Below are 25,545 nucleotides of genomic sequence, written 5' to 3' on the forward strand. Positions count from 1 at the left end.
TAAAGTCTTGGAATATGGTGAGTAAGATGATCGGTAGGAAAAATTACGACGGGGAATAACTATCATTAAGATCATCTAAAAAATGTACATTTTCAGCTTATTAAAATACATTAAAATACAAATAACATTACATTTGAGTTTGAAAGTAACGCGCCCCAGAGCTGTTTCAAAGCACTATCGATAATTTTCGTTTCAGTAGATAGGGTATATTTGTTAAACTTATCCGCGGTCACATTGAATTCAGCTTTTCTCTTCTCCGCGGTCGGACGCCTCTTTAATTTTTAGGATAGTTTAGCATTCGTATTCGTAATAATTGAATATATTAAGTGCGCTGAGCAGAGGAGAAGGTGAAAAGCCGCGTGCCCTGTTTTTGTACCAATTGTTTTGTTCACGTTTATCGCATTCGCCGTGGGTCCCTCTGCCCTTTCGCACTTACTCATTCTGAAACGTAAAACGCAAATAAAATAGTTGTTTTAATATTGCTGTTTTCGCATAACAAATTACCAGTTAAAACAGCCAACACCAATTTACATAATATTGGGAAAGCAGAAAAATAAATAACAAAGCACACAGACGGGCTGGCAAATTGATAGAGAGCATGTGTCTGTGTGTGTAAACAGCGAGATCAAATAGCGAAATGCAAAAGTGTTTTTCAATTGAAAAGCGGGCGACAGAAAAGTGAAAATTACCGCGATTTGCGACGTATTTGCATTTGGAAACGGAATCAGTGAAAACCAGTGAAAATGTCGAGTGCAGAAGACGGCGAGCTGGATCCGCAAATTCAGGTGATTTTACTTGGCAATTTGCCTACTGTCCTTCCAAATTTCACCTCTCCTTTTGTCCCCTTTCGTACCTGGCACTAAATTAAACGGTATTATAACGACAATAACAAAAGTCGGGCTGCTTTGTTTTTGCTCTGTTTGTTAGTTTTCTCTCTCTACCTTTTTTTGTTCTCTTTAAACATTGCACATTTGCTGGTACAGTGCTCACTCGAAACAGTGAACCATGCAAGCACTGGAACAAAAGGCAAAAAATCTCTTTAAAACATAAAATAAGCTGTTGCTTAGTTTAGAGGAAGGCTTAACATGTTTTTTATGTTTGTTCTTAAATTTAAAGCTTACTCTTATCAGAGTTGTACATTTTAAAGAGCACTGTATTTATGGGAATAGGAAACAGGCGTTTTTGCATTCCATTTCGTTACTCATTTATTGCGTGAACCTTTTTTACGCTTTGTTGATTTTCAAAAACAAAAAAGAAAAAAATGCCGACACAGAAAATCAATTTACACAGCGTTTAAGCAAATTGCAAGTTTCCTTTTCGGACGAAGCGGTTCAATATGCATTGTGAAATATAAAACAAAAGGCTGGAAAAGGGAGCTCAAAGAGCAGTGTCAAGTAATCCCACGCACTTCCCAGTAATTTGGGTTTTTCTCCTCTATGAATTTGAACTCAGTACCTAAATGAGATTCAAGTGCAGCTTGGTTATTGCTCTTTATCTTTTGCCCCTTCTTCTTTGCTCCTCTCTTCGCATTTTTGGGAGAGATATGCATACAAATTTAATAAATGGAAATACCAAAGCGCACACGCAAGCCAAATCAGCAACAAAAACAAACGCCTTTTGTTTTTTTTTTTGTATTTTGATTTTCATATTATTTTTATTGTGTAAGGCAGACAATACAAAGTGTCTTGAGTCGCATTTTGCATAAATCAAGATTTATATGCTGCTTAGTAAACTACGAAAAGTAAGTGCACACTCGCTTTATGGACTTAAATGGAAAATACTTTGAGTCTATGTATATTTAAATAAAAACCATTTCCTCTCGAGCAAACACAAAATTGTATTCATATTTGAAACAAACCCAGCTGAATACTCCACCACAATTACTGTTATACTTTTGAATAACAAAAACACCTAACGTAACAGGAAACTAAAAAATTATTTCGTACTATGATGCCTTATTTAATAAGAAAAACAACTGTTACATTCCTCTCTATATAATATACATAGATCATAAATTATATTTTATATATATTTTGAACAGCGTTTCAATAAAATCTTAAAAGAAACATTTTGTTATCTAAAAATAGAAAGATTCATAAAACAGTATAAATCTGATAAAAAGAAGTATTATTTGTATTGAACAAAGAGGCATTCAATAAACTAAACTCAATATTGTATTACACACGTTACAAACACCTTGCTAGGGGCTTAACTGAAACAAATTATGTCCATTGTGAATCCCCTTGAGAGGCTAAAGAAAATCTCGCTGTAGACCTCCAATATTATCTATTTTTAAATGCAAAACCTAGTGGGAGACGTCACACGCGGCGCAAAGTCACTAACAACATTTGATTCCGAACCGCACAATACGGCATGTGACTAGATTGAAGCCGTCGATATGTCCGAAAGTATATGTATGGGAAAATTTATAGGAGAATTCTCTTGATAGAACCGATCGGTTATTATAAACAATCATTAGAGTTCCTTATAAACAAAATTTGCCATGCTGAACTGTACCGAAACCAGTTTGTAAATTCTCAGAAAGGCAACAAAAACATGCTATATTACCAAAAACGCAAAATATTTCGCTTTGGCTTTTTACGTCTTCTTTCTCAATGTTTTTTATGCTCGACTTCCTCTTTAGACAGGCCGACTATGTTGTTTTTGTTGCCTTCAATTTGCCAATGATTTATCAATGAGTATTTTTGCGCGTGCAAATTGTTATCTTAAGAGATTTTTTGAGTTAATGACGACAACAATAGGCAAAGAATAGATAGTGCGGCGGCGATGGCGCAAAGTCTATTTAACCAAAATCGTGTGTCTCTACAGATGTTTTTTTGTTTCCACTCAAAGTGTTTGTTTATTTTATTTTATATACAAATCCCACACGCGTCACTCAGCTGAAGAATACAAGTATTTGCGTGCTTCGGGTTTATTTTTCTTTTCCGAAACTTTCTAAAGCCAAACGAATGCATAATTAAACGCTACTTATCGATTATACGTTAATGGCTTTAATAAAGAAACAAAGGGGCCTTTTCTTGTAATTGTTAGAAATTAGTGGGTTTAGCAAAAATTTAAAAATAATGTTTCGCCTTGCCCCATTTGATAATGATAATTAGATTAGCAAGGGAAACTTTGGGCGCAAGTCAAATTGATAAAAATTAAAAATGACTAATGACATTTGGCTTACCTGGTGCTCAGTTACGTAAGCAAGGTGAGAGTTCTGGTGTCGCCAATTAGAGAACTCAATCGCGGCGTCTATGAATCAGAAAGTCATGTACGATAAATGAGTCAACGTATACATATTATATGCATATCTCAGGTGTCCCCCATAAGTCTAAAAGATATATTTTATGCTTATCTAGTATTGCGAATACGAAATTTCGCTTTTCTTTCAAGTATAACGCAAGTCATAAAGGTCAAAGTTCGTTTTCTACGAAACCTCTGTTAAAAAGCACTTATTTTTTTAAATTGATCTAGGCTGTATTTCGTTATTAATAAGATTTACGCAAATATTTGTGCATTGTATCCATTGTATATTCTTCCTTTAATATTGTATTATTGTTTATTTACTTCAGTTAAATTTTTAATTGAAGTGTCGTTAAAAATTCGCTTTCACTGTGGAGTAAAAAAAATAAAAAATTAATCTTTTCAAGTGGCAGCGGTGGGATTCGAACCCACGCCTCCGAGGAGACTGGTGCCTTAAACCAGCGCCTTAGACCGCTCGGCCACGCTACCCACAATTATTGCTTGTCAGAAGCGCTTCTCATCGCAAGTTCCATATTTATAGTAAAAAAAAAGCAAAACAATTATCGGAAGTTTATTAAATAGCATTCCAGTTTGTGAATGGAAAATATACTTAATAATATAAATGATATAAAAAGCAGCTGGGACTTACACTTGCATAAAGTTTATTTTTCAGAAGGTTTGTTTTCTCAGTTAACCGAGTGTTTTGTAACCTTTCAACGGGTGCAATCCCCTAGGGGTTCCTCAACCACCACCACCACCATCATCATCATTATCATTATCATTATATTATAGTCAATGATGCATAACACAGTTGCGACTTTCGACGAGCGGTTACCGCACTCAATTTTCCATACATTTTCAGTTTTAATGAATTAATTTTGGCTTGGCTTTGTTCGCTCGTCGGAATTGTTAATGACATTCAATGATTGCGGCTTATGTAGTTGAACTAGGCAGTCATTTCCTGCTTTATCAAATCAGTAGAGATAGCATTTTTTAGAGGCAATCTAATCAGTCATGAACTTGTATCTGCAATTGTACAAATATACGGGCCCATTTTCAAGAGCTTCGTAAAGTTCGTTTGAACCAGAATTGAGTTTAGTTGACCTCTGATTCGAATTGTTTGGTCATAAAGAGAAAGCTGAGAACTTAACTTAGCATAGCAATTGAATATAATTTATTCAAAGTGGGTCAGGAACACAAAATTCTACAGGTCTACAAAAACCTCACTTGCTTCTCTGATTTTTATGGCTCGCTCTCGTTCATTTTGTACGAAGTTGACATAACTCTAATTAAAAATAAAAACTTTTTGCGGTCAATTGCAATTGTCAAGCTACGATGACTTGGTTTTCGGGTCGTCTGACATTCACTCACGCATCGCTGTTGAGTTTTTCCTTTATATAACAATATTTTGGACCACCCAGCTAAGACTTTCTCAGCAGTGCCACTTTTGTTTTATTTTCCCCGTAAGTTGATGGTTTTTTTTCCATACAATTGTCGCATTATTTTAGTCCGATGACGTACATTTCCGCCTGAGTTGAATGTCCTTACGAAATCCTGAGGCTTTCTTTTCTGTTGCGCAAGGCAAATCGATGTAAATTTCATGTAGGTTTCCATTACAGTTCCTCCTTTGCCATTTTGCCAAAGTCTGCCCAGAAACGAGGGGTGGTTTTCTTCTGGGGCAGGGGAGAAAGCTGTCACCAGCCGATGTAGGTCAGGTCAACGTAGTCGGCTGTGGCAACACGCCACCGGCACAAAGGGCAGCTGGCGTCATTGCGGAACTGGAAAAACATCGACCGGAACAAGAGGGAGTGGCGGTCACAAAGAAGTGTACGAAGTAGGGAGTAGAGCATGGGATAAGCTAATAAACTAATCATAGGATGTCTAATAAGGTGAGGTTGTGCCTTTTAAGGGGTAAATAATGGTAAGGAAATTCCCTTATAGTCAGTTGAATTTAAAGTTCATTTCCAGTATGTTTTGATTTAAATGTAGCTCAAACAAAAACAATCCAATCTTTATAGAAGTAGATGGTAATATTATGCGGACTTCACTTCTTAAAATTTAATACTTCGTCAATTATTTAACTAATTTAATAATGTCGATATTATTTATAGTCACTGTATGTTCGGAAATATCACCTGAGACTGACGTGTTACTAGCCAAACACTCGTCATTGTCAATTTTATCCATCTAAATCGAAGGCGTGGGTGGCGCCCTCGTGTCTGACGAATTGTTTTGGATCCTAACGAGCCGCACTCACGTCATCTTCTTCTTGGCATTTCTCTAGCCAAGGGTCGCTCCTGGCTATAACCTTTAGCATTTGATTGGCTTTATTCATAGTCTGTGACTCAAGTTGAGCTTTAGCCGGGCCCGCCCTTTAACAACACGCTTCTGACGAATGCAAATTAAAAGCCAAGAAAAACGTCCGCAAATCGCGTGATTTGCTAACGTTTCAGACCAGACCTCGTTCCATTTGGTTTTGACCCTGTGGGAAGCTTTAAATTTAACGTTTAAAATCAATAATTGAAGGGGAGTTCCACTGATGAAATTAGGTTTGCTAGATTTTACTTTTCAGGAAACAAAGCCTCTTTCTGTTTCAATTTTCTCAGAATATTTCAATTAAGGGCTTTGAATTTAACGCTTTAAATCAATAATTGAAGGGGAGTTCCACTGATGAAATTATGTTTGCTAGAATTTATTTATCATTCACCGAACAAAGCCACTTTCTGTTTAAATTTTCGCAGAACATTTCAATTAAGTGCTTTGAAAATGTTCTCCATATTTACACAATCTTCTTACCCCAATTGCATTTTGTATGTTTGTACGTGAAGTTGTGAAAATATTTATTCAATTTGCGTCGTCATTTCAACATTTAATTTATGCACAATATTTTTTTGTTTGTTTGATGATAATCAAATATTTTTTCTGCCAGCCACACACAGCTGCCTTGGCGGGTAAATATGTTAACCTTTTTTCCAGTATTTGCAATTGAATCGCATTGTAATAAAATGTTTTTATGGTATTCACTCATTTTATTCTGCGTCATTGGCGAAGAAGGGTGTATATATGATGTGGCTTTAGTTATGAGGCTTAGGGCCCATAATCACAGCAGTTTTGTTTGAGTTTTACTCCCAACTTGTTCAATTGCATGAAAAACTGTTTAAAAGTGAAGGGCCAAACAAGTGAACTTTTCATTAGCCATTAGGTTCGTTAGGCAAACGCAGCGAAATGCACGAAACAAGTTCCTTGGGCTGCAGAATTCCTGGAAAGTTCAAGTGTTGAAATGTTCATCTGCGCCGGATGCCCAAACTGGTTTCGTTTGTTTACACGAAAAACCAGTTTCGGAGTTTTAGAGGTTCGCTCTCGCATTTGGCTTCGTTGGTCTCGGGCTCTTAAATCAATCTCGATTACAGAGGCAACTCGAGCATGCCCTTACTGAAAACCCCCGCCTTCATCTTTAGTTTTATGCATGTCCGGGATGTGGAGAAATGTTCAACGGACACGATAAAAATCAAACTGGGACAGCCTTAATAAAAACTGCCGTAAAAAAAGGGGCTGGCAAAGCGAACAAAAAATTATAATTAAAACCAGTTTTTCGACCACAATCTGTCGGTGGGTCCCGAACTGAAATTCCAAAAACACCAACAAAAAAAAAACCTAAAAAGCCCAAACAAAAAACTGTAACCATATGCAGTTCACCGATCCATGAACACCAGGCCGCCGGCTGTCCCCATGTAAATGGTTAATCTACAAACGAGAAATCTGACATTTAGAAACACCACTTGGGTTTTAATTACCTAAAATAAAAGCGCCCATAAATTTTCACTTATGTTAAAATATAGATCTTATTTATGAAACATAAATCAATCTAAGATAAACATGACCAACTGCACTCCCAGTTTTTAAATATATTTTAGCAATTAAAAGTTTGAGTGGTTCAACATCTAATCTTTATTATTTATAGCCTTTAAATAATTTAATTTAAAAATCGTATAAAATCAAAAACTCTTTAAAAATAGAGCCATAAATCCTTTTAATAAACAAAAAATTTAATTTCCTATATAATTTTTATACCAACGACTTTATTGGCGTTGAATTGCCTCCCATTTATATATAAGCAAATCGATCGATTCCCATTTCCCAATTGTTTTCACAAATATTCTTTTCATTCGTTTAACATTTTTGTATATTTTTTTAACCTTTCGTTTTAAGTATGTACACGCCTTAGGAACTACTTAAATGATCGCTGGACTACGAATACATTTTCGGAGGAAAATAAAATGCATTGACAAAGAATACGAAACAGAATTTCTAAACGCTCGAAACTAAGAACAGGGCAGCCATATGTTGTGGATTGGATTTTGTTTGTTACTGGGCTGTTGTGACTCTCATGGCTTTTGCTAGGACTAAATCTAGTCACAGGATGCGGGGTATCAGACATCTAGACGAATTCATAGCCAATGCCAAACTGGAAACCATTCAGGATTTTATCCGTGGTCTGACGTCGCACTGGCACACAATAGTTTAGCTCAATCCGTGCTCTTTCGGCCAGCTTAACCGCCAGTCCCATGCCAAAGGCACTTCGCATGTTTTCTATTAAGAAAATTATTATTAAACAAAGCTATAGATATATTAAGGGGCCAACAAACCTGTGCTGAAACTATTGCTGTTGCCAATGTTGTAGAAGAAATGCATTCTAAAGTGACTGGCCAGGTTCTTGAAGACTCCGGCGAAGGGAAGCGGTGCAAAGAGATGAGCACCTGTGCACCAGAAGGTCTGTGCGCCAATGGGTGTGCCCTCGACGACGGGACCAGCTCCTCCAAATTTAAATCCTCTTAGGGTCAAGGGGCCACCGCAGTAGAACAGCGAGTTAATTGGCAGCTGGGTGGTGTTTTTGGTCTCTTTAACGACGCCAACGCGACCGCAAAACTGTGCCACCAAACCGGCAAACAGTGGCACATTAAATTCTCCGTGGGCAGTGCTGCTGGTGTAGGCGATATTGCCGCCCAAACCGCAGTATTCGTTAACTGATTTCAGCAGCAAGCCGCGTGTGGGGAATACGGTGGCATCTCGATTGTCAAAAATCACGGAGTAGCGCAACAAAGAGGCCAACTTGGGTCCACAATGGTCGCGTATGGCGAAGGGCACTGATTTATTGAGTAGGCCCACATCCCTGATGGAGTTTTCATACTGCAGCGAGTGGGTCAACTAATAGGGAAGACAAAATCTTTTAGGCCAATGTTTTTATACGAATTTCCTTGACTTACATCCACTCCAACCATGGTATGTGCCGAAAAGTCGACATTATAGCCTATGTTGGTGGTTTGAAATGAACTTATGTCAAACCTATCCGTTTGCCTAAAAATGCTGAAAGATAATCTGTGGAAAGTAGAAAATATTTGAAATTAAAATGCGGACAGGCAGAGTATAAAAGAGATTCTTACTCGGGACGATTCTCCCTGAAGCGTGTGTGAAAGAATGGTTTCCAGAACTTCAGTTGTAGATCATTGGCCCTGGTGCTGCTATAACTGCCCTGCAGTGAGATGCTCTCGCCACGGCCCAGAATATTGGGGATGGTCAGCTCCGTGCGCAAGGAGCCCTCGTTCTGGCCAATCTCAGTGCCCGCCGATCCCATCATGCGCGACATTTCGTTGCCCTTGAAGGTCACCTCGTAACCCTGGGGCGTGGCATCCGCACCACGGCTAATGTCAATGTGCACGCTCACATCCTTGAAGATGCCCAGCTCGTGCAGGTACGACTTGGTGGACATGGCCTCCAGCATGAGATCCTGGAAGTTGTTGGTCTTGAAAAGTCCATCCGCCGCCCGCATCACATAGTCGTTGTGGGTGCGCAGCAAACCGCTGACATTGACGCGATCCACGCGAGTTGAGATCTTGCTCAGGTCGTATTTGGAGTCCTTGGACGCAGCCCCGTCGCGACCCGACTGAGGCATCTTGCTGATTTCGGTGGGCAGGCGTTATTAGCAAATACTGAAAATGGGAAACATTTTAGATTTAATATTGATTTACACTCATATAATAATACTTGAAAGTTACTTATAATAAAATATCTTTGATTTGCAGATTGAACTGGAGAATCTCAATAGTGCAACCGATGAGATTAATAAATTAGAAATTGAGCTAGAGGTAAGTCAAAAATTACATAATTTGGAGTGGAACTTGGTAATAACTTTATTTTTTATGGCTTTAATAGGAGGCCAATTCCACCTTTCGCATTCTGCTGAATGAGTCAACGCGCCGCCTAAGTTATCCTCCAAGAAATTGGGCAACTGCATAGAAAAGGCTCGACCCTATTATGAAGCTTTGGACAAGGCACGCGAGGCACAAATCGAATGTCAGCAGGCGGCAGTTAAATTCCAACGAGCTAATGGTTAGTATATAGCAAATAAATTATAGAAATAAAATCCTAAGTAACTTGAAATTCTTTAGAAATCCATGCCGCGGCCAAAGAAACGGTGGCGCTTGCCGAGCAGCGTTTCATGTCCAATTCACACGAATGGCAGTTCGACAATGCCTGGCAGGAGATGCTGAACCATGCCACACAGAAGGTAATGGATGCAGAGACCCAGAAGGCCGACTGTCATGCTGAGCACCAGAGACGCACACGGCTCTTTCACACGGCCGAGCAAAAGCTGCAGCAGCTGGAGGATCGCTTCCGGCGGAGCATCAACAAGTCGCGGCCGTACTTCGAGGAGAAGCAGGTGTGCCAGGACCAGCTGCAGACGCAGAAGAATCGCATCCAGGAGCTGCAGCAGCATGTGGCCGGTGCCAAGAGCACCTACTCCACGGCCCTGCGCAACCTGGAGAGGATCAGCGAGGATATACACAGGCAGAGGGGTGATTTTCCCACTCCGCCAGGACCCCGCGAGCCGGGTGTGGGAGCGGAGTTGAACTCGCCGACTTCCAGTGCCTTGCCATCGCTGCCGGACTTCCAGCTGGAGCTGGAGAAGTGCGACTATCCCTCCATAGCGGGCAGCCAGATGTCCTTGGGTGCAAAAGCGCCCCAGGCATCTGTTGAAACTGAAGATGAGGAGGATGCCTGCGACTACGATGAGACGGGAGCAGGAGAACTCAGGGGCGTGGTGGATGAACGTGACTTGGAGGCCTTACGGCAGAAGGTCAAGATCCTGGCAGTGCGCCCCATTGAGGGTGGAGATGGTCAGCAGCAGAATGATGTGTGGGAGCATGAATTGAAGGATACGGTGGACAAACTTGATCACTTGATGATGCTGAAGGAAACGGCCAAGAGGCAGCAAGCAAATCGCTTGAAGTCCACCGAACAGCGACCCGATTCCCTGGGCGCCGAGGCCCTGAAACGCCACTGCGATGTGGTCGAGGTGAAGGTCACCACTTGCGCCACCACCGCCAACGCCACCGCCAGCTTGCCAGTCACACCCCACCACCAGCTAAATCACCTAGCACCGCCCACGCCCATCAAGAAGCTGCAACAGCAGCTGGCGCCCTTGCCCTCGGTGAACGTGTCCATGCGGGAGTTGCCCCTGTTGGCCAGGCTGTCCAACGAACTCCTGGATCGCAGCAGTGCTGCCTTCGGAGGAGTGCGCAAGCAGCTGCGCAGGCGCTCCCTGGAATAGTGAGCGGCTCGGGGGCAGTGGCGCTTCTCCCAGCCAGCCCCATATCAGATTTGTTTATATTAAATGAAAAGAATTGTAAAACGTTAAACGCCGCATTTAATTGTGCACCACTCTCAATAAGTCTACACCTACATAATATATACACACCATCTATTTTCGTATAAATGTTGATTACATTCTAATCTATTGTCTCCGTATTTGTTTCTCACTGTTAATACTTTAACTATGTAAATGTTTTGTGATTCGAGAGAGCAAAAAGAAAAGAATTGATTGATATGCAAACAATAAGCAGCTTTAAGTTAATGTTTAAACCTTAAACTAATAATACCAGGCAGACTCACTAATTTAAATCAAATGGGCACATGCACTAAATAGTTTAGACTATAAATACCACAAAAGATGTAACTTTGAATAAAAACAAGTGTCGAAATGTAACGAATTCAATTAGATAATTAAGTGTGAAACTCTCAAAGAAAAATGTAGTGGAATGAATAATAATGATTTAGAGATTTGGTCGGTGCCCAAGAGTAAGAAGATAAAAGTATTTGGAACACGATAAATAATAATGAATCTTGAAATAATAATAAAAATAGAATTCTAATTCAAACTATAAATTGTGTTTTTACTGTGTTGATATGGGTTCTTGTACTAAGTTGTTGATTATTTCATAATAAAATATTATAGTCTTGTCAAGATCTTCAATAAATTGAGACAATAGACTGAGAACTACGGGGAGGAGTTTGGAAAGCATTTTAAAGATACAATTTTGGATTTTTTGGGTTGTAAACCCTTTTAAACCTGGGTAACGAAATCTTATCGAGCGCTTTCAATGATGCAACTGCAGCCGAGATGGTGCAACGTTTATTAAAAACACAAACTATTGGATGAGTAGTTCTAAAAATCGCACAATGATGTCATTTTCGCTGCATTCAAACCCAAATCTATAGGGGCAAAACAAAATATTCTGTCCCCAAATTATATAAGCCCGCTTTTGCCTCTAACCGCGGTCAGCTGACCTACCTTTAAATTTGTACTGCCTCTGCAGGTAAGTGGGCACTCGCGAACTTTTGTTTTGTTTGACTAGTGTTTTATAAGAACTACAAAATATATAAACCGGGCGCAAGCACAAATATTTCCAATTACTTTCGACTGAAACGCGTGCGGCACCGAAAATCAACAAGCTGCTTCTTCTTCTACCACAGTGCTGCCAACTGCTGAGGGCTACAAAAAAGCCAGATAAAAATGTAAAAATCTAAACCTAGAAAAAATCTACAAAACCTCATGATTACTATACTTATGAAATATACTATACTATATTCATGAAATATAAATATTTTGTGGTGTGTGTAGCACTTTTTGTTGAATATCACTTATTTAATACGTTTTATGATTGTAAGCTAGTAGTGACATAGCGGGATAATAACTAGATGCACATCACTGATTATTATTCGATAAACCTATTAGTTGATAGATCAAGTAAACGGTCACACTGCTTGAGATGGGGGAAATACCTGAAACGGCTCATAAATGTTTAAAAACGAGGTGACTGATAATTTAACTAAATTTAAGCCTAAAAGGGTAACAAATAAAACTCCATTATCCACGTTAAATTGCTAAAATCATGCCTCCAGAGGCACGTTTTATTGTAAAACCATAACTTAAGCTAAGCAACTACAACTATCAGCCCTACGTTTTTTTGACTTTGGTGCATCTGATTCCCTTTGACTGAAGCTTTCGCATAATGTCCAGGGTCTCTTGGTTTTTGGTTGGATTTTGTTCGTTCGCGGCATTAACATTCACAAGCGTATTTCCCCGTTTTACATCCACGCCACAAGCTCTCAGTTTATTGAGAATTTTTTGTGTGCCATCCATGGGTTTGCTTTCCAAGACAGGAGTAACATTGGAAAGTGCCAGATTCGGAGACACAGGATTCGGTGATGTTATAGGAGCTGCAGGTTTTTGAGGAGAAATTGGAGCTTCGGGTTTCGGAGATGTTACGGGAGCTGCAGGTTTCTGAGATGTTACGGGAGCTGGAGGTTTTTGAGATCTTAAGAGAGCTGGAGCTTTTTGAGATGTTTCTGGAGCTGTAGGTTTCTGAGATGTTGTGGGAACTGCAGCTTTCTGAGATGTTACGGGAGGAACAGATCTTTGAGAAGTCCTGGGAGGAGGTTTTTGAGATGCCACTTGAGGAGGCAACTGGGATGTCCTTGGAGCAGGTAATTGTGATGTTCTCGGAGCAGGTAATTGTGGTGTTTTGACAGCCGGTAAAATAGATGCATTGGGAGCTTCTGGCAATGAGGGTGCTTTCCTCTTTTTCTCTGGCGACTCTTGCAGACGCTTGAGGTCCTCCATGACATTGGGCACCAGAAAGGAGTCCATTTTCATTTTTGCCTTTGGTGGCTGGGGCGAGGGATGGCTAATGCGTGTCCTTCGCTGCTGCTGGGCGGTCAGGATGGGTCGGCGGGGAACACTGAGGCTACGATGGCGTTTGGCGGGCACCTCCTCCATTTCCGGTGGCTCCTCAGTCAGCTGAACTAGGTACTCCTTCACCACATTCTCCTTGGATTTGACTTTGGGCGGGCTTTGTACAGTGGGCTTGGGATCGGTGTACCAGCGCGGATCCTCCAGTTCCAGCTCCCAATCGATAGAGATGTTGGCACTGCTAGAACTCTTCACCGCCTCAATGTCGTAAATGTGGAGCTGCAAAAAGTGGGGGTTATTATCGGGATTTCCATGAAGATTCCAAGATAAGCCTGGTTACTATACTACCGAGTTGACCGAATTGGTCCTTACCTCCTGCCTACCGTTACAAGCCTTGTTTCCCGCTTGGCCTCATCGTATATAAGCGGATCGGCCGGCGTTACTATATGTTTAAGACCCGAACAGTCAGTTAAATGTTTTTCAAACGATTGTAACGTCATAAAGTGGCGTTCACAGCTGCGGCACAGGGTTAAAAGGCGTTTCTGCTCGTCATACAACAGGTCGCCCATGCGTATTGCCTGCATCGACTTTATTTTACGCGTTCCATTCATTTTTTTCCAGCAAAATCGCGCCAAGCTGGGTAAAAAGTATTAAAAATTCGACAGTTTGTTTTGCTAAGCGTATGCGTAGTGTGGCCAGGTGGCGGAACTGAAAACATTCCATTTATTTCTGGTTAGTATTAAACATAAAAATACTCTTTTTCCACTACATCTAAAGGTGAAAGTGCGCGCGTAGTTTAAAATATATACAAACTTTTAGAAAAATCTAATCTAATCTAAAATTAGTTAATAAGAAGAAAATATTATATCAGTTGTTATTGCTGGTTCGAGAAAAAAAACCTCCTATCTTATCAAAATAGTTCCTATTAAAGTTTTAAAATCGTCCCATGAATAAAAGAAAAACTTCAACAAAAATATGCATTGCAGTTACAATTAAAATGTCTAACTTTACAAATTTGTATTTGTTATTGCAAAATTCCCACAAAAGGTGGTCAATCTTTATCATTAATTAATCACATCATAAAAGGATGCCATTGTAAAGCACATTTAGTATTAGCTTGAATTAAATAAATCATAAAGTTCTTTAAGGATACTCGCTTGGTAGTTTTTCAATGCACCTACTGGCAAACACTATTGAAACGGAAGGACCAGTTATTTTATTTGGAAATGTTCTCTCCATTTTTTGTTGTTATTAACACTATCCCTTATGTTTCTTTTAGATTACCGAATGACGGAAAATGCCTTCTTCGTTATTTTGTTTGAGCTGGCTTTTGTTGCCTTTGATTAACGCCCATGCAATTGAAATTAAATCGCTTGCAAATGATTCGCATGGCAACTAAAAAAATTTGAGAATCAGAAAAATGCCATCGTTTATGCAGCCAGGGGCTGTGCCATTTGTAAACTTGGCTCTTTTTTCTACCGATGTGGAGCCATATGCGCGGAACATTGTCTGATTTTGACTCCAGCTCTGATGTCTGTCTAGTGGGTGGAAAAACCTTTAATTTTTTGTGCCAGTCCCGACACTGGTATATTATAATTTTTTGTAATGTTCCGAGTAACTAGCACGGTCCATGTTTCGGACCACGTGCAGCATAATCACCTGCCAGAACGGAGGTGAGTATCGTTGGCATATTCTTGATATTTTTCAACCGGTGCCCCACTTTCCCCCCCAGTTTTTCTGCTATTCTTGGGACTTAAAAACTTACTTTAAAGGGGCGCATCGCTTACACCGGGAAATTGAATGGATCTGGGGGGTCCAATTGGATGAAGTTGCCGATGCTGATGAGGCTCCTGCTCCTGTAGTGTAGTTTCTCCGGCAGTTGCTATTCCTGCATGCAATTAAGCCAGGGACGAGGCACAACTTGCCACTCTGTGTGTCCCAAAACTGCAAGCTGACCATGCAAATTACGAAGCCTGCACTCATACTTGTACTACAACTACCTCTACCACACACACGCATTCCTGTCGCCTCGTTTGGGGGTTTTCTGGGGGTTTTCGGGGGGTTCCCCGGCGTTTGAGTGATGCACCGAGTAGATTCGTGTCGAGTCGAGTCGGGCGGCCAAGGAGGCAACTAGCTAGCTGGGCCAGCACTACTACTGCCACTGCCAAAGCTAAGTTAAATGGACCTGCGGTGCACTCGAGCAGCCAGCACACAAACTACAGTCGATACTCTCTAAATCGGATTTTCTAAGACTTCAAAGTCTCTTGCGAAAAAATTATAAATTTTTTGTAAAACACTAAACAAATTAAGTTTTAAAATAATTACGTTTCGGTAAATTTAAAAATTTTAGATTCTTTCTTTGGGAACTCAAAATTGCTTACAATTACAAGTTTAGTCCTTAAATATTAAGTAATTTAAAGCTATTAACCTTAATTTCCAAATTGCTGGAAAATAGTTACTGGTTAGGAATTCAGTGTTTTAAGTTTCTTAAAAATTGTTTAAATTGTTGCAATTCTTTGCTTAAAACTTTGCTCTGCTCTTTGGCCTGTAAGCATATTTGGGTTAATGACTACAGTGACTACAGTTGGCAAAATTCGCAAGCGTGTAAGAAACCTTTGGAAATGATGAAATATTTTAACAGCTTTTACACAAAGTAACCACAATTGGAATTTTGGCGCGTGGGTAGGATGTGGTTTGGGTTTGTCAGTCCCCACTGTACTCGGCTACATGCAGATTGAAGTGCAGACCATGTCAAGGTAGCGGCTGCAGCTTTGGCCAGTAGATTAAATTAAACGTGGCAGAGGAGATGGCGCCAGAGGAGGTGCTGCCGCTCCATGGCCAGGAGGAGCTACTGCAGCCATGCAACTGGCAACTGGCTACTGGCAACGGCAACGGCAACAACATTAAACGTGTTTACACCATGTCCGACCAGTTGATATGCCAACTGCCCCGACCTGTCCCCACACACTTGCACTCGCACACAGGGATGCGTAGCCAAGCATGAACTGCTCTTGGACAATGAACACATGCCATGGCAGGGCATTTCCACCCTAGCACACCCCTAGCACCACCCTAGAACCACCCTCCCATCCACCCACCACCCCCTCGACTATTGTCCTGCTCTTTGTTTACAGTTTTTCGAGGGGTTTCGCAGGCGAGTGAACTAGCAAAAAAAAAAAAAGCAAAAAATCACAATCACTGCATACTTGCAGGTGCAGCTGCTGTCATAATACAATTGAAAAGCTGGCGCTACAATTGCCACAGTAGTTGTAGGTTTGCTGTTGCTGTTGCTGTTGCACTGTTGTGTGCTACGAATTAACCACCCTCCACAATCCCCTGCATCCGAAGGTTTTTTTTCTACTATTTTCAACATCTTGGCGACCACGTTTTGCCACAAAAGTGCTGCATACTTTCCGCAGCCACACACCTTCACTTTATGTCACAGTGTGTGTGTGTGTGTGTGTGTGTGTGTGTGCATATATGTATCTGTGTTGAGTTGTGTCGCCATGTGTTAAGTAAGTTCGGACAAGTGGCTTTTCCAGGCATTTTCCAAGCACCTCCGCCCCGACACTTGGCCTGTCACTTAAGCTAAGCATCAAGAAAATGCCATTTTTCATCTAATAACTAAGGCAAAAACATTGATTACGACATACTGCTGACTGCTTGGGCTTAATGTTTACGGGCTTTATCAAATGGCCTGAGCTTTTATAGCCTGAACATCCATAGTCAGCTATTATTCATTTGTTAATATTTTATTGAAGTGCCTGGATTTGAATTTACATTTTCCACAGGTAGACCAGGTATCTAGTCAGCTAAATCAAGCATTAGTCAATTTTATCGTTTGTGTTCTTAAGATTAGGAGCATGCTTATTAATGGTTTGTGTCTCATTGGCGGTTGGGTATCTTCTTTCTATTTAATCTTAAATTAAGAATAAGAAATAATATATTATGTATTTTTAACTATTCAAGGATTTTTTTTTCAATTTAACAATCTGTAAATTTCAATTAGTGAGTAGACTCTAAATGGCTTCCATACAAATTTAGTATACACGAGACCTTAGGATGCCTTAAAAAAGGGTCATAAAAACTTTGAACACATAAGTAACAAAACTGTGCCAAAGAACTATGACCAAATTGCAACTTTCGATAATGACACCATATAAAATATAGAGCAAGAATTCTTTACATAGAGTTTATATATAAAGTTTTATTATCTTTTAATGAATAGAATATTCAGCAATAATAATAATAGCTTGAAAATATTCATGGACCATCATTTATTGCCCCAAAGAGGGATAAGGATAACTTGTTCAGTGTGAGAGATAAACTTTAGCCAGAGTATGTACATTAGAAAGACCATTGTTAAGCTTTCAACTGGCAACCGGTCACCTGCAAGTTGCAAGTGTCACACAGTCACAGTCACATTCACAGTCGTCAGTTTAGCCGCAGGAATCAAAGTCCAAATATTGCGCTCATTTATTGACCGTCGGCAAACACAAGCGAGAAGTCAAATGAAATTGCTATAAACGATGGACCGACCAACTTTCACCGCCCCACCCCCTTTTTCCCATTTCTCTTAAAGGACCCCTTATCCACCTTCTATTGATAGAGGGCCATGTGTTTGTGCAGGGGCGGGGGGGAGGGGGAATGGGTTTGCTAAAACGAAAACGAAAACAAGAATGGGGAAGACAACTTCCTGGCTTTGGCCCCGGAGTGTGTCTTTCATAGAACTATCGACCAGGTAGGGCACAACAATTGCAGGAGATCGGCAATTTCCTGCTTGCCTCGCAGGCAACTTGATTACAAAGCACAAAAATCAATAGGAAATGCAGTTAAATATTTTGCAAGCCGAAATAATTGCACATCTGAAAGATGGAGGTATGTACATATGTACCTATACCTATAGAGAGAGTAGCTATACTAGTAGTCGCACAATAAATGCTGCCAGCTGTCCGGCATTGTTGGCAGAAATTATTTAATTAAAAGCCGAAACTGAAGTTACCCGGAAAATGTTCCTCAGCTGTAAGCGCAACGGCAAACTTATGGATCATTGCAAACTTTCCTCTCCCCTTTAGAATTTATTTTCATTTTCATTTTTCCTTTTTTTTTTTTTATCTTGCACCCAAAAAGCTGAGCTGAGCAGGTGAAAAAGTTGGCAAGTCAGCCTTCAACTTGTTAAACAATTTTCGTATATATTTTCGACAAGTTTGCGTCGTAAGTGGTGGTGCGAGTGTGCGGGTGGTTAAAAATCTTAAAGATAGGGCGAAAAAGAAAGAAAAAAAAATTAAAAAAAAAAACAGCAGCTTCTGCTGGCTTTTGCGTCTGACTAGCTGTCTATCTGCGATTCCTTGCGTTTCCCTCTGACTTGCAACTTTGCCAGACTATTTTTCTGCCGCTTTGCATGTCAGTGCATTCGGTCTACAAGCCGGTCGAAAAGTTACAACCCATGCCCATCCGTAACCCCCAATCCCCTCGATCCCCGATCCCCGATCCCCGATCCCGATATATAACTATCTCACCCCGTCGGCTTTTGTGCGCTCGAGCGCTGAGCACCTCTGCAATATGCAATTGAATTTTGCAAAACTCTTCCATCCTCCATCCTCCATCGTCCATCCTGCATCCTTCAGGTGCTTGGACTATACAGATAACACTGCCAAATACCATAAAGTGTGCGCTTAAAGGGTAACGCTATCAATAATAAATAGCCGGTCTAGAAATTCATGCACAAATATCGCCCAAAAGCCAGTGAGTGGCTGGCACAAAAAACAAAAAACAGCAGACAGCACACAGCACAACAAAAACAGGCGAAACGCCTCTGGTCAACTATTAAATTGGCCAGCTTAAACGGAGACTATATAATAAATTGATGGTTTTAACCACGTTCGGTGGCAGAGGCAGAAATTTAAGAAAATGCAGACTGAAATTTTAAGCGTTCATGTGCATCAGACAATCGCATCATTTGCATATTGTCGTTAAGTGCTTAGGACAAGAGAATTTAAATGCAGTCATTTTAAGTGTGTAAAAGTGTGGAGTTATTATGTAAGTTTTATTTTCACATTTTGAAATGCCATGTAAGAGTTTAAATACCAATTTTCTTATTTAGCAATTTAGCAATAGTTTACCTTAAATAGAAATGAATAGCAATAATATATTAACTTGAAAAATAAGAAAATTGTAAACTAAACCAAAACTATGAATATTAATTATTGTAAAACTTATTTATATTTATTATAAATATATTTGGTTTAAAAATGTCTATTGATACATGATTTTATAAAAAATAGCTATAAATAATAATATATTTTGCCAAAATTGCAAATGTGGTTCTTCAAAATTATTATTCGCAACAATGGGCTTGCAATAGCAATATATTTTGAAAGTTTTTCTTATAATTGATGGTATTTGCATATAATGAGGCTGACCAATTAAGCATTTCAAATTAAGTGCCTAGTCTAGAAAAGTGGTAAAACTTCATGCAGAGCGGCGAAATTTGAATAGTCAATAAAGAAACGCTGATATAGAGCCCCAAAATCTTTAAAATTATAAACGAAACGGGGGCTATATTGAATGGTAGACCAGCAGCCCCACTGTGAAGATAATAGAAATTGCATTTAACCCGGCAACAGTGCAAGCTCGCCATGGTAAACAGCAAAATCAACTGGCAAAAAGTAATCACCAATAAACGACAGTCGAAAAGCAGTCGAGCACACAAATATTTGCCCCGAAAGTAGACAACAATAAATGACAGTTCACACACTATGGAACTCCCACCTCTTCCTCCTACCTTCCGAATTTTCCTAGAATTTTCCCCACCGCATTTTCCCACCCATTGAACGGCACAGCAGGCAACGATAAATGACAGCAAAATGCTGCTGCAAAGCCAAACTGTTTGCAATAACCGCAAAACGGGCTTCAGCTTTAAGTATCGACAAACGTTAAGCAGTGACCTCCGACCTCCTACCAAACCCCATCCCCAATCTCCCATTTTCAGCCATCATGACCCAGACCAAACACGATTTCAACCCATCCGACCCAAAACCAAACATTTTACGGTTTCACCTCGAAATTAAATTTCCCTCTCAAACGTGGCCAAAAACCCGTCGATGGAAGGCTAAAACGTGGCATCATGGTGAAAACTAAAATCAAATTGCCACGCCCAGCAATGAAAATTCGCAAAATTATCAAATGCCAAAGCGAATCGTTGAAAATGGTTTTTCGGGAAAATTGGTATATTCCCCGCAGTGTTTTATAGAAAATCTGGGCATCACATAATGGAAACACACACCCAATGTGCATTCATCAAAAAATCCTCGACGAAATGTAACTAACAAAAGTCGCTGGATTATCAAAACCATAGTTTGAAAATACAAGAAAATAGCATCAAATTATTTTCCACAAAACCGGGGCTTTATTGAGCAAAAAGGTGTGCGGCCACGTACCGCAAATATTTGTGAACACGTGTGCAATGGCCGAGTGCGGAAGTTGCATTCGCGTTTTTTCTAATAAATGAAAAGCAAATAGCAGAGCGGCAACTCAGCTTGTTCTCCACCTGGAAATATGAAATGATGTTTGGTGCCTCGGTTTTTTCACTTTTTTTTGTGAGGTTCCAAAAGCCCTCTGTGCGGAAAATGCCAGGCGCAGGTCAAGCGCCGAGTGCAAAACTCAACTTTTCAACCGGCTAAAGCACGAAAAACATAAAGCAAAACTTTGTTAACATCCATGGGGGAGAAAAGTGGCGAAAATCTGAAATCTGTCATTTATAAGTTCAATAGTTTTGGCTGGTCATTAACATCACGGCGCCTCGAGGGGAAAGACACAAATATGACAGCTTAGAGATTTTTAGAAAAATGACTTTAAGTCCCTGAAATTCCACAAAGCCACTTTCGAGACTTTGTTCGCGACCTTGACTAGACAACTCTCGGATCAAGGACCTTCTACCTCTCACTGTACAACATTCATACTCGCGAAAAAAGCCAGGCAAATAAAGTTAAAAATTCAAATAGGTCGACTCCGGGACCAAAGTCTCCGTGTTGATTTGAGTTGAGGTTGCGGCTGTGGAAGTGGATGCCCAAGGAATCGTTGTCTGGAGGAGCACAACTGCAAACAGAGATTGGGACACCAGACGTTCACTTGCTGACAGCTGAGTGTATTCTTAATAATGCATATACATACCAAACAACGACAACAACAAAAAACGTATGTACATACACTTGAAAAAATTGGAATTTTACATTTTTTGTTATTTTATAAAAGGGAAATTGTAAATATTTTTTGGCTCTGGCCAAATATGTTCAATACTACTTTTCAAGATTAAAAAAATTATTTTGTTTGTTTTCTTTATTTAAGAGAAAAAGGTTTTGCTTAAAAAATACTCTTTTATTTGGTTGGTTTGTGTTCTAATGTGTCTGAGTCCGTAACAATTTTTTTTGTGAAATAAATTTAAAGTAAATAAATCATGCTCGTAATAAATCTTGAATATGTGTATTCTTACTGATTTTAATGTATGTAAGATTAAACTACAAATCAGAATTTTAACAGGGTGGTGAGGGTAGTCTGTGAATTTAATTGTCTTCTGAGCATCGATTTTAATGTATTTTACTCTAGTTTTTTCGTCCTACATTTTTTTATTTTTTTGAGTGTGTTAATGGACATAGGATACGAGGGAGGGCGTTGCGTCTGACGAAAAATGTACAATTTCGCACGCCATAGCGCCTACAGAATGTCACAGCAAAGTATGGAAAACGAATGGTGGCGGGAATGGGATGAGGATGAGGACGAGGATGAGGATGGAGCTCTGGAGCGCCGGTGGAGCCCGCTTCACGGCTTTTCCCGTACCCCAACAATCCTCCCCCTTCCGAACCGGCGACAACAACAATCACAAAACAGACAAATCCAGCAGCAGCGACCACGACAACGAGAGCTTGTCGGTGCGTCTGTTTGTCTGTTACGTGCCACATGTGCGTCAGATGTGGCAATGATTTGCATCGAGGTGTGGCATAAAAAACAAACGCCCCAGCTGCGGGGTCGTTGCCAGTGGGCAAAAATGGGTAAAACACGACTACGAGTGCGACAGTACCAGCATTTCAGGTCTTCGAGGAGGGGCGAAGAAGTCATGTGTTATGTGTTGCCCGTTTTTATGACACATATGCAAATGCATAAAGGACTTGTGTAGCGCAGGCCTCACTTGGTGTCTCCTTGTTTATTTGTTGTCACTGATAGGTCACACATATAATTGAAATTTCCCCCCCCAGATTTAATTAAGGTGAGGTGGGCGAGGAAAAGTTTACTTAGCTTCAAAATTGGAATGGGTAGAACAACAAAGTAAAGTCTCATAAATTCGTAAAGCCTTAAAATATTTTATTTATAAGAGACTGTATCAGCAGATTTAATTTACAAGCATAATATTTTGTATATATTTATGTTGCTTATATTCTAGAAAGTTTAATAAATAAGAAGATCATTGAAAAACCGTTGCCAGTTATTTAATAATGAATTTAAGAACAAACTACCAATAAAATTATTAAAAGCTTAAATACAGAATATAAATATTGATTTGCAAGTTCTCTTCTGTTTTGACCCATTCAAAAAACATCCTTTCGCTTTTATCTTTAAGCTTTAACCTTTTTTTTCCTTTCCTTAATCGCCCATGGATAAACATGGACACGCTTCATGAATGTTACCAATTCCTAATCATTGCCGTAGGCCTTGAAAAATCAGGAAAATCCAATGATGTAGAAGCAGCTGGCTCCCTATAAACTGGACATTAAAATGCACGACACCAAATGATATGAAAACACTTACGGCTAATTCGCACTGCCGAACACAAAGTCTCAATTTCTGCTCTCGACATTTTATTAGAAAAATCCATAAACGTAAGCATAAAATTTAATGCGAATAATAAAAGCAAATTAGCCACAACAAGCGGCAGTCGCTGGGCGGAATGGGTGGGAAAATTCCGAAATAAATAAATACATGGCCATAAAGAGTAACATACAAATGCGATTATAGTATCGGGGGCAATAATATTGACAGCCATCGACGACAATATCAACATCAACAGGAGGAGACCAACCAATAATAACCTCATTCAAGTTCATGTAAAATGGTTAAGGGGGTGGTGGCGGGACACTTGCCTGTTGGGCGGTTAATTGCCGTGCGAACCAGACGGGCGAAAATGAAAACGAAAGAGGAGGAAAGAAGAGAAGAGAAGAGATAAATTACACGTGTTTTCATTAACCCCTCAATGGGCCACTTTCAGTTGGTGGTTACAAATTCATGCTAATTATTTAATTGAAGGTTTTATGAAATCAGTCCCAAAAACCAATAATAGTAGTTTACGAAATAATAAATCAGCTATCAACACATTGTAATAATATAATATTAAAAACCAATAATATAGTTTACAAACTTTTAAAATTTGATAGTAAAAACTGGATAGTTTAAGTGGAAGCCTGAAAAAAATCGTATATATTTTTTGTAAGCCACATTTAAGTATTAACTTAAATATAATTTTGAAGCTATAAAAGTTGTTTAATTTTTTTTTGCTTTAATCTAATGATGCAAGTTTATGAAATTAGCAATAGAACGTAAATGGTTAAAAATTAAAACATTAAAAGGCAGAAACCAACTTTTTTTATTTTTCAAAAATAAATGTAAAAGCTCTCATTACAATAAAATGAGGTTTAATTTTAAATGGAAATGTAATTGATTGATCCTTTAATATTGGTTTGAGTAGAATCTTTTTTCTGAGGTAAACATTATTCCCCAAGGGCCATTTGCGACCCCGCCAGCACCGCCGAGTGTTAAGGCCGAAGACGGAAAGTGTCAATACGCCATTTGGGCGGCAGGTAGAGCAATGGAAAGGTAAGACCTGCGCAGCGCTAATGAAATCAGACAACATTAACTGCGCCGCCGGCAGAACAGTCGAGTCAGCCGATGATGCCAATCATGACGTAGCCGGGTAATATGGGCCAAGAAAAGACAACAGGTAACAGGTAAGCAGCTGAGCAGCCGAGCAGCCGAGCTGCTGAGTGAATTAGATGGGCAATTGTTGCTCAAGGTTGTCTGTGTGAGTTATGGGCCATATGCCCAACCACCCCCTGCGCAATTTTCGGAAGCGTAAACGTTTGATGTGACGGAACTTAAATAAATGTAATTTGCTGCGGTTATTGGCGGTGAGCGAGGCCTTTGGGTAAAACTCTGTCGGAGGCAATTCGATTTCAACGTTATAACAGCATCCGCCAGTTGGGCTGTGCATCTTGTGTATAGCTACAGGGATTTTGCCACTGCCTTAAGCTGTCAATAAGTTAGACTTGGGCAATGTTTGGCAAGTGATTGAATTAATTTCCATAAGCCCCAGATGCTTTGTGATTGCCGGTTACTTTGGAGAAGGCTTTCAAAACCGAACCAATTAATTATTTCCGAAGAAGACACAATAGTTGTTAGCTTGGATTTATTTAACAAGTAATCTTATTAGTTTGTATACAAAAAGGTTAGTTTGTTGCCTTAAGTTCAAGTCTTTCAACTAAATTATACCTTGGAAAAATTTATTTATAATCGTTTGTGAGTTGTATGTTGCTATTTAACTTTAGTTTAACTAATTGTTTACATTAAATCCCACTTACTTCTTAAATGGGGCTTATTACAAAACTGACTTTGCTGACTCGACCAATCGCTGGGAAATTTAAAAGGAAAATATAATTCAATTAAGCCCTGACAATCTAGCACTGTCCAAGCTCAAATCCGCCACCAAAAGTGGCGAAAAAAACTTTTCAATTAGTTATGCTCACAACTTCATAGTGCCAGTGCCAAAACAAGCAAACTGAATTTGCAAAAACCGAACTCGCAAACATGCCAATATAAGCAGTCCCGCAAACACAAAATAAAACAACATTTGACAGTCATTTAATTTGCTTTGGCCCCTGCAGGCCAGGACATTAAAAACCCCAAAATAAACACCGCGGGCCATATAGCAAATAAGTTGGCTAAAAAAATGTGACAATGTTGTTTGTGTGTGTGCCATGGCCATGGCTACCGTATTAGTTTTACAGCATACCCATAGATAAACGCGGATAAACCCCACCGCCACCCTCACCCCCAAGTCGACGCTTTTCGACTGTTTTATTTATTTGGTTAATTATGGCCGCTAGGTGCGGCTGTGCCGTTTGCGGCCTCGAAGCAAATAATGAAATCAAGCAAATAATACAATTACATCGCTGCACGCAAAGCTAAATAAAATTACGCGTTTTTCGCAGAGCGAGAGGGAC

General features: G+C 39.8%; 3 protein-coding genes and 1 non-coding gene across 4 annotated transcripts; 1 reads left to right on the forward strand and 3 right to left on the reverse strand.

The window, feature by feature from the left end:
• The first annotated feature begins 218 nt into the window (after nt 1-218).
• LOC128253771 (SH3 domain-binding protein 5 homolog) lies at nt 219-11,472 on the forward strand. Its single transcript, XM_052982445.1, is given in 5 exon segments — nt 219-785; nt 9,330-9,392; nt 9,460-9,505; nt 9,508-9,636; nt 9,696-11,472. Coding segments are annotated over 5 exon segments (1,443 nt in total). The 5' UTR covers nt 219-743; the 3' UTR covers nt 10,859-11,472.
• Trnal-aag (transfer RNA leucine (anticodon AAG)) lies at nt 3,657-3,738 on the reverse strand. Its single transcript has one exon. It is a non-coding gene; the product is annotated as a tRNA-Leu (tRNA).
• LOC128253772 (SAM50-like protein CG7639) lies at nt 7,406-12,047 on the reverse strand. Its single transcript, XM_052982446.1, has 5 exons — nt 11,879-12,047; nt 8,691-9,236; nt 8,514-8,625; nt 7,896-8,454; nt 7,406-7,839 (listed from the first exon to the last, which is right to left on the reverse strand). The coding sequence occupies exons 2-5, from the start codon at nt 9,197-9,199 to the stop codon at nt 7,688-7,690; spliced, it is 1,332 nt and encodes a 443-aa protein (XP_052838406.1). The 5' UTR covers nt 9,200-9,236; nt 11,879-12,047; the 3' UTR covers nt 7,406-7,687.
• A 450-nt stretch (nt 12,048-12,497) lies between these two features.
• LOC128253902 (proteoglycan 4) lies at nt 12,498-13,960 on the reverse strand. Its single transcript, XM_052982607.1, is given in 3 exon segments — nt 12,498-13,558; nt 13,652-13,668; nt 13,671-13,960. Coding segments are annotated over 3 exon segments (1,251 nt in total). The 5' UTR covers nt 13,891-13,960; the 3' UTR covers nt 12,498-12,544.
• Nucleotides 13,961-25,545: the final 11,585 nt, after the last annotated feature.

The sequence above is a fragment of the Drosophila gunungcola genome (assembly GCF_025200985.1).
Source record: "Drosophila gunungcola strain Sukarami chromosome 2R unlocalized genomic scaffold, Dgunungcola_SK_2 000004F, whole genome shotgun sequence".
Taxonomy (NCBI): domain Eukaryota; kingdom Metazoa; phylum Arthropoda; class Insecta; order Diptera; family Drosophilidae; genus Drosophila; species Drosophila gunungcola.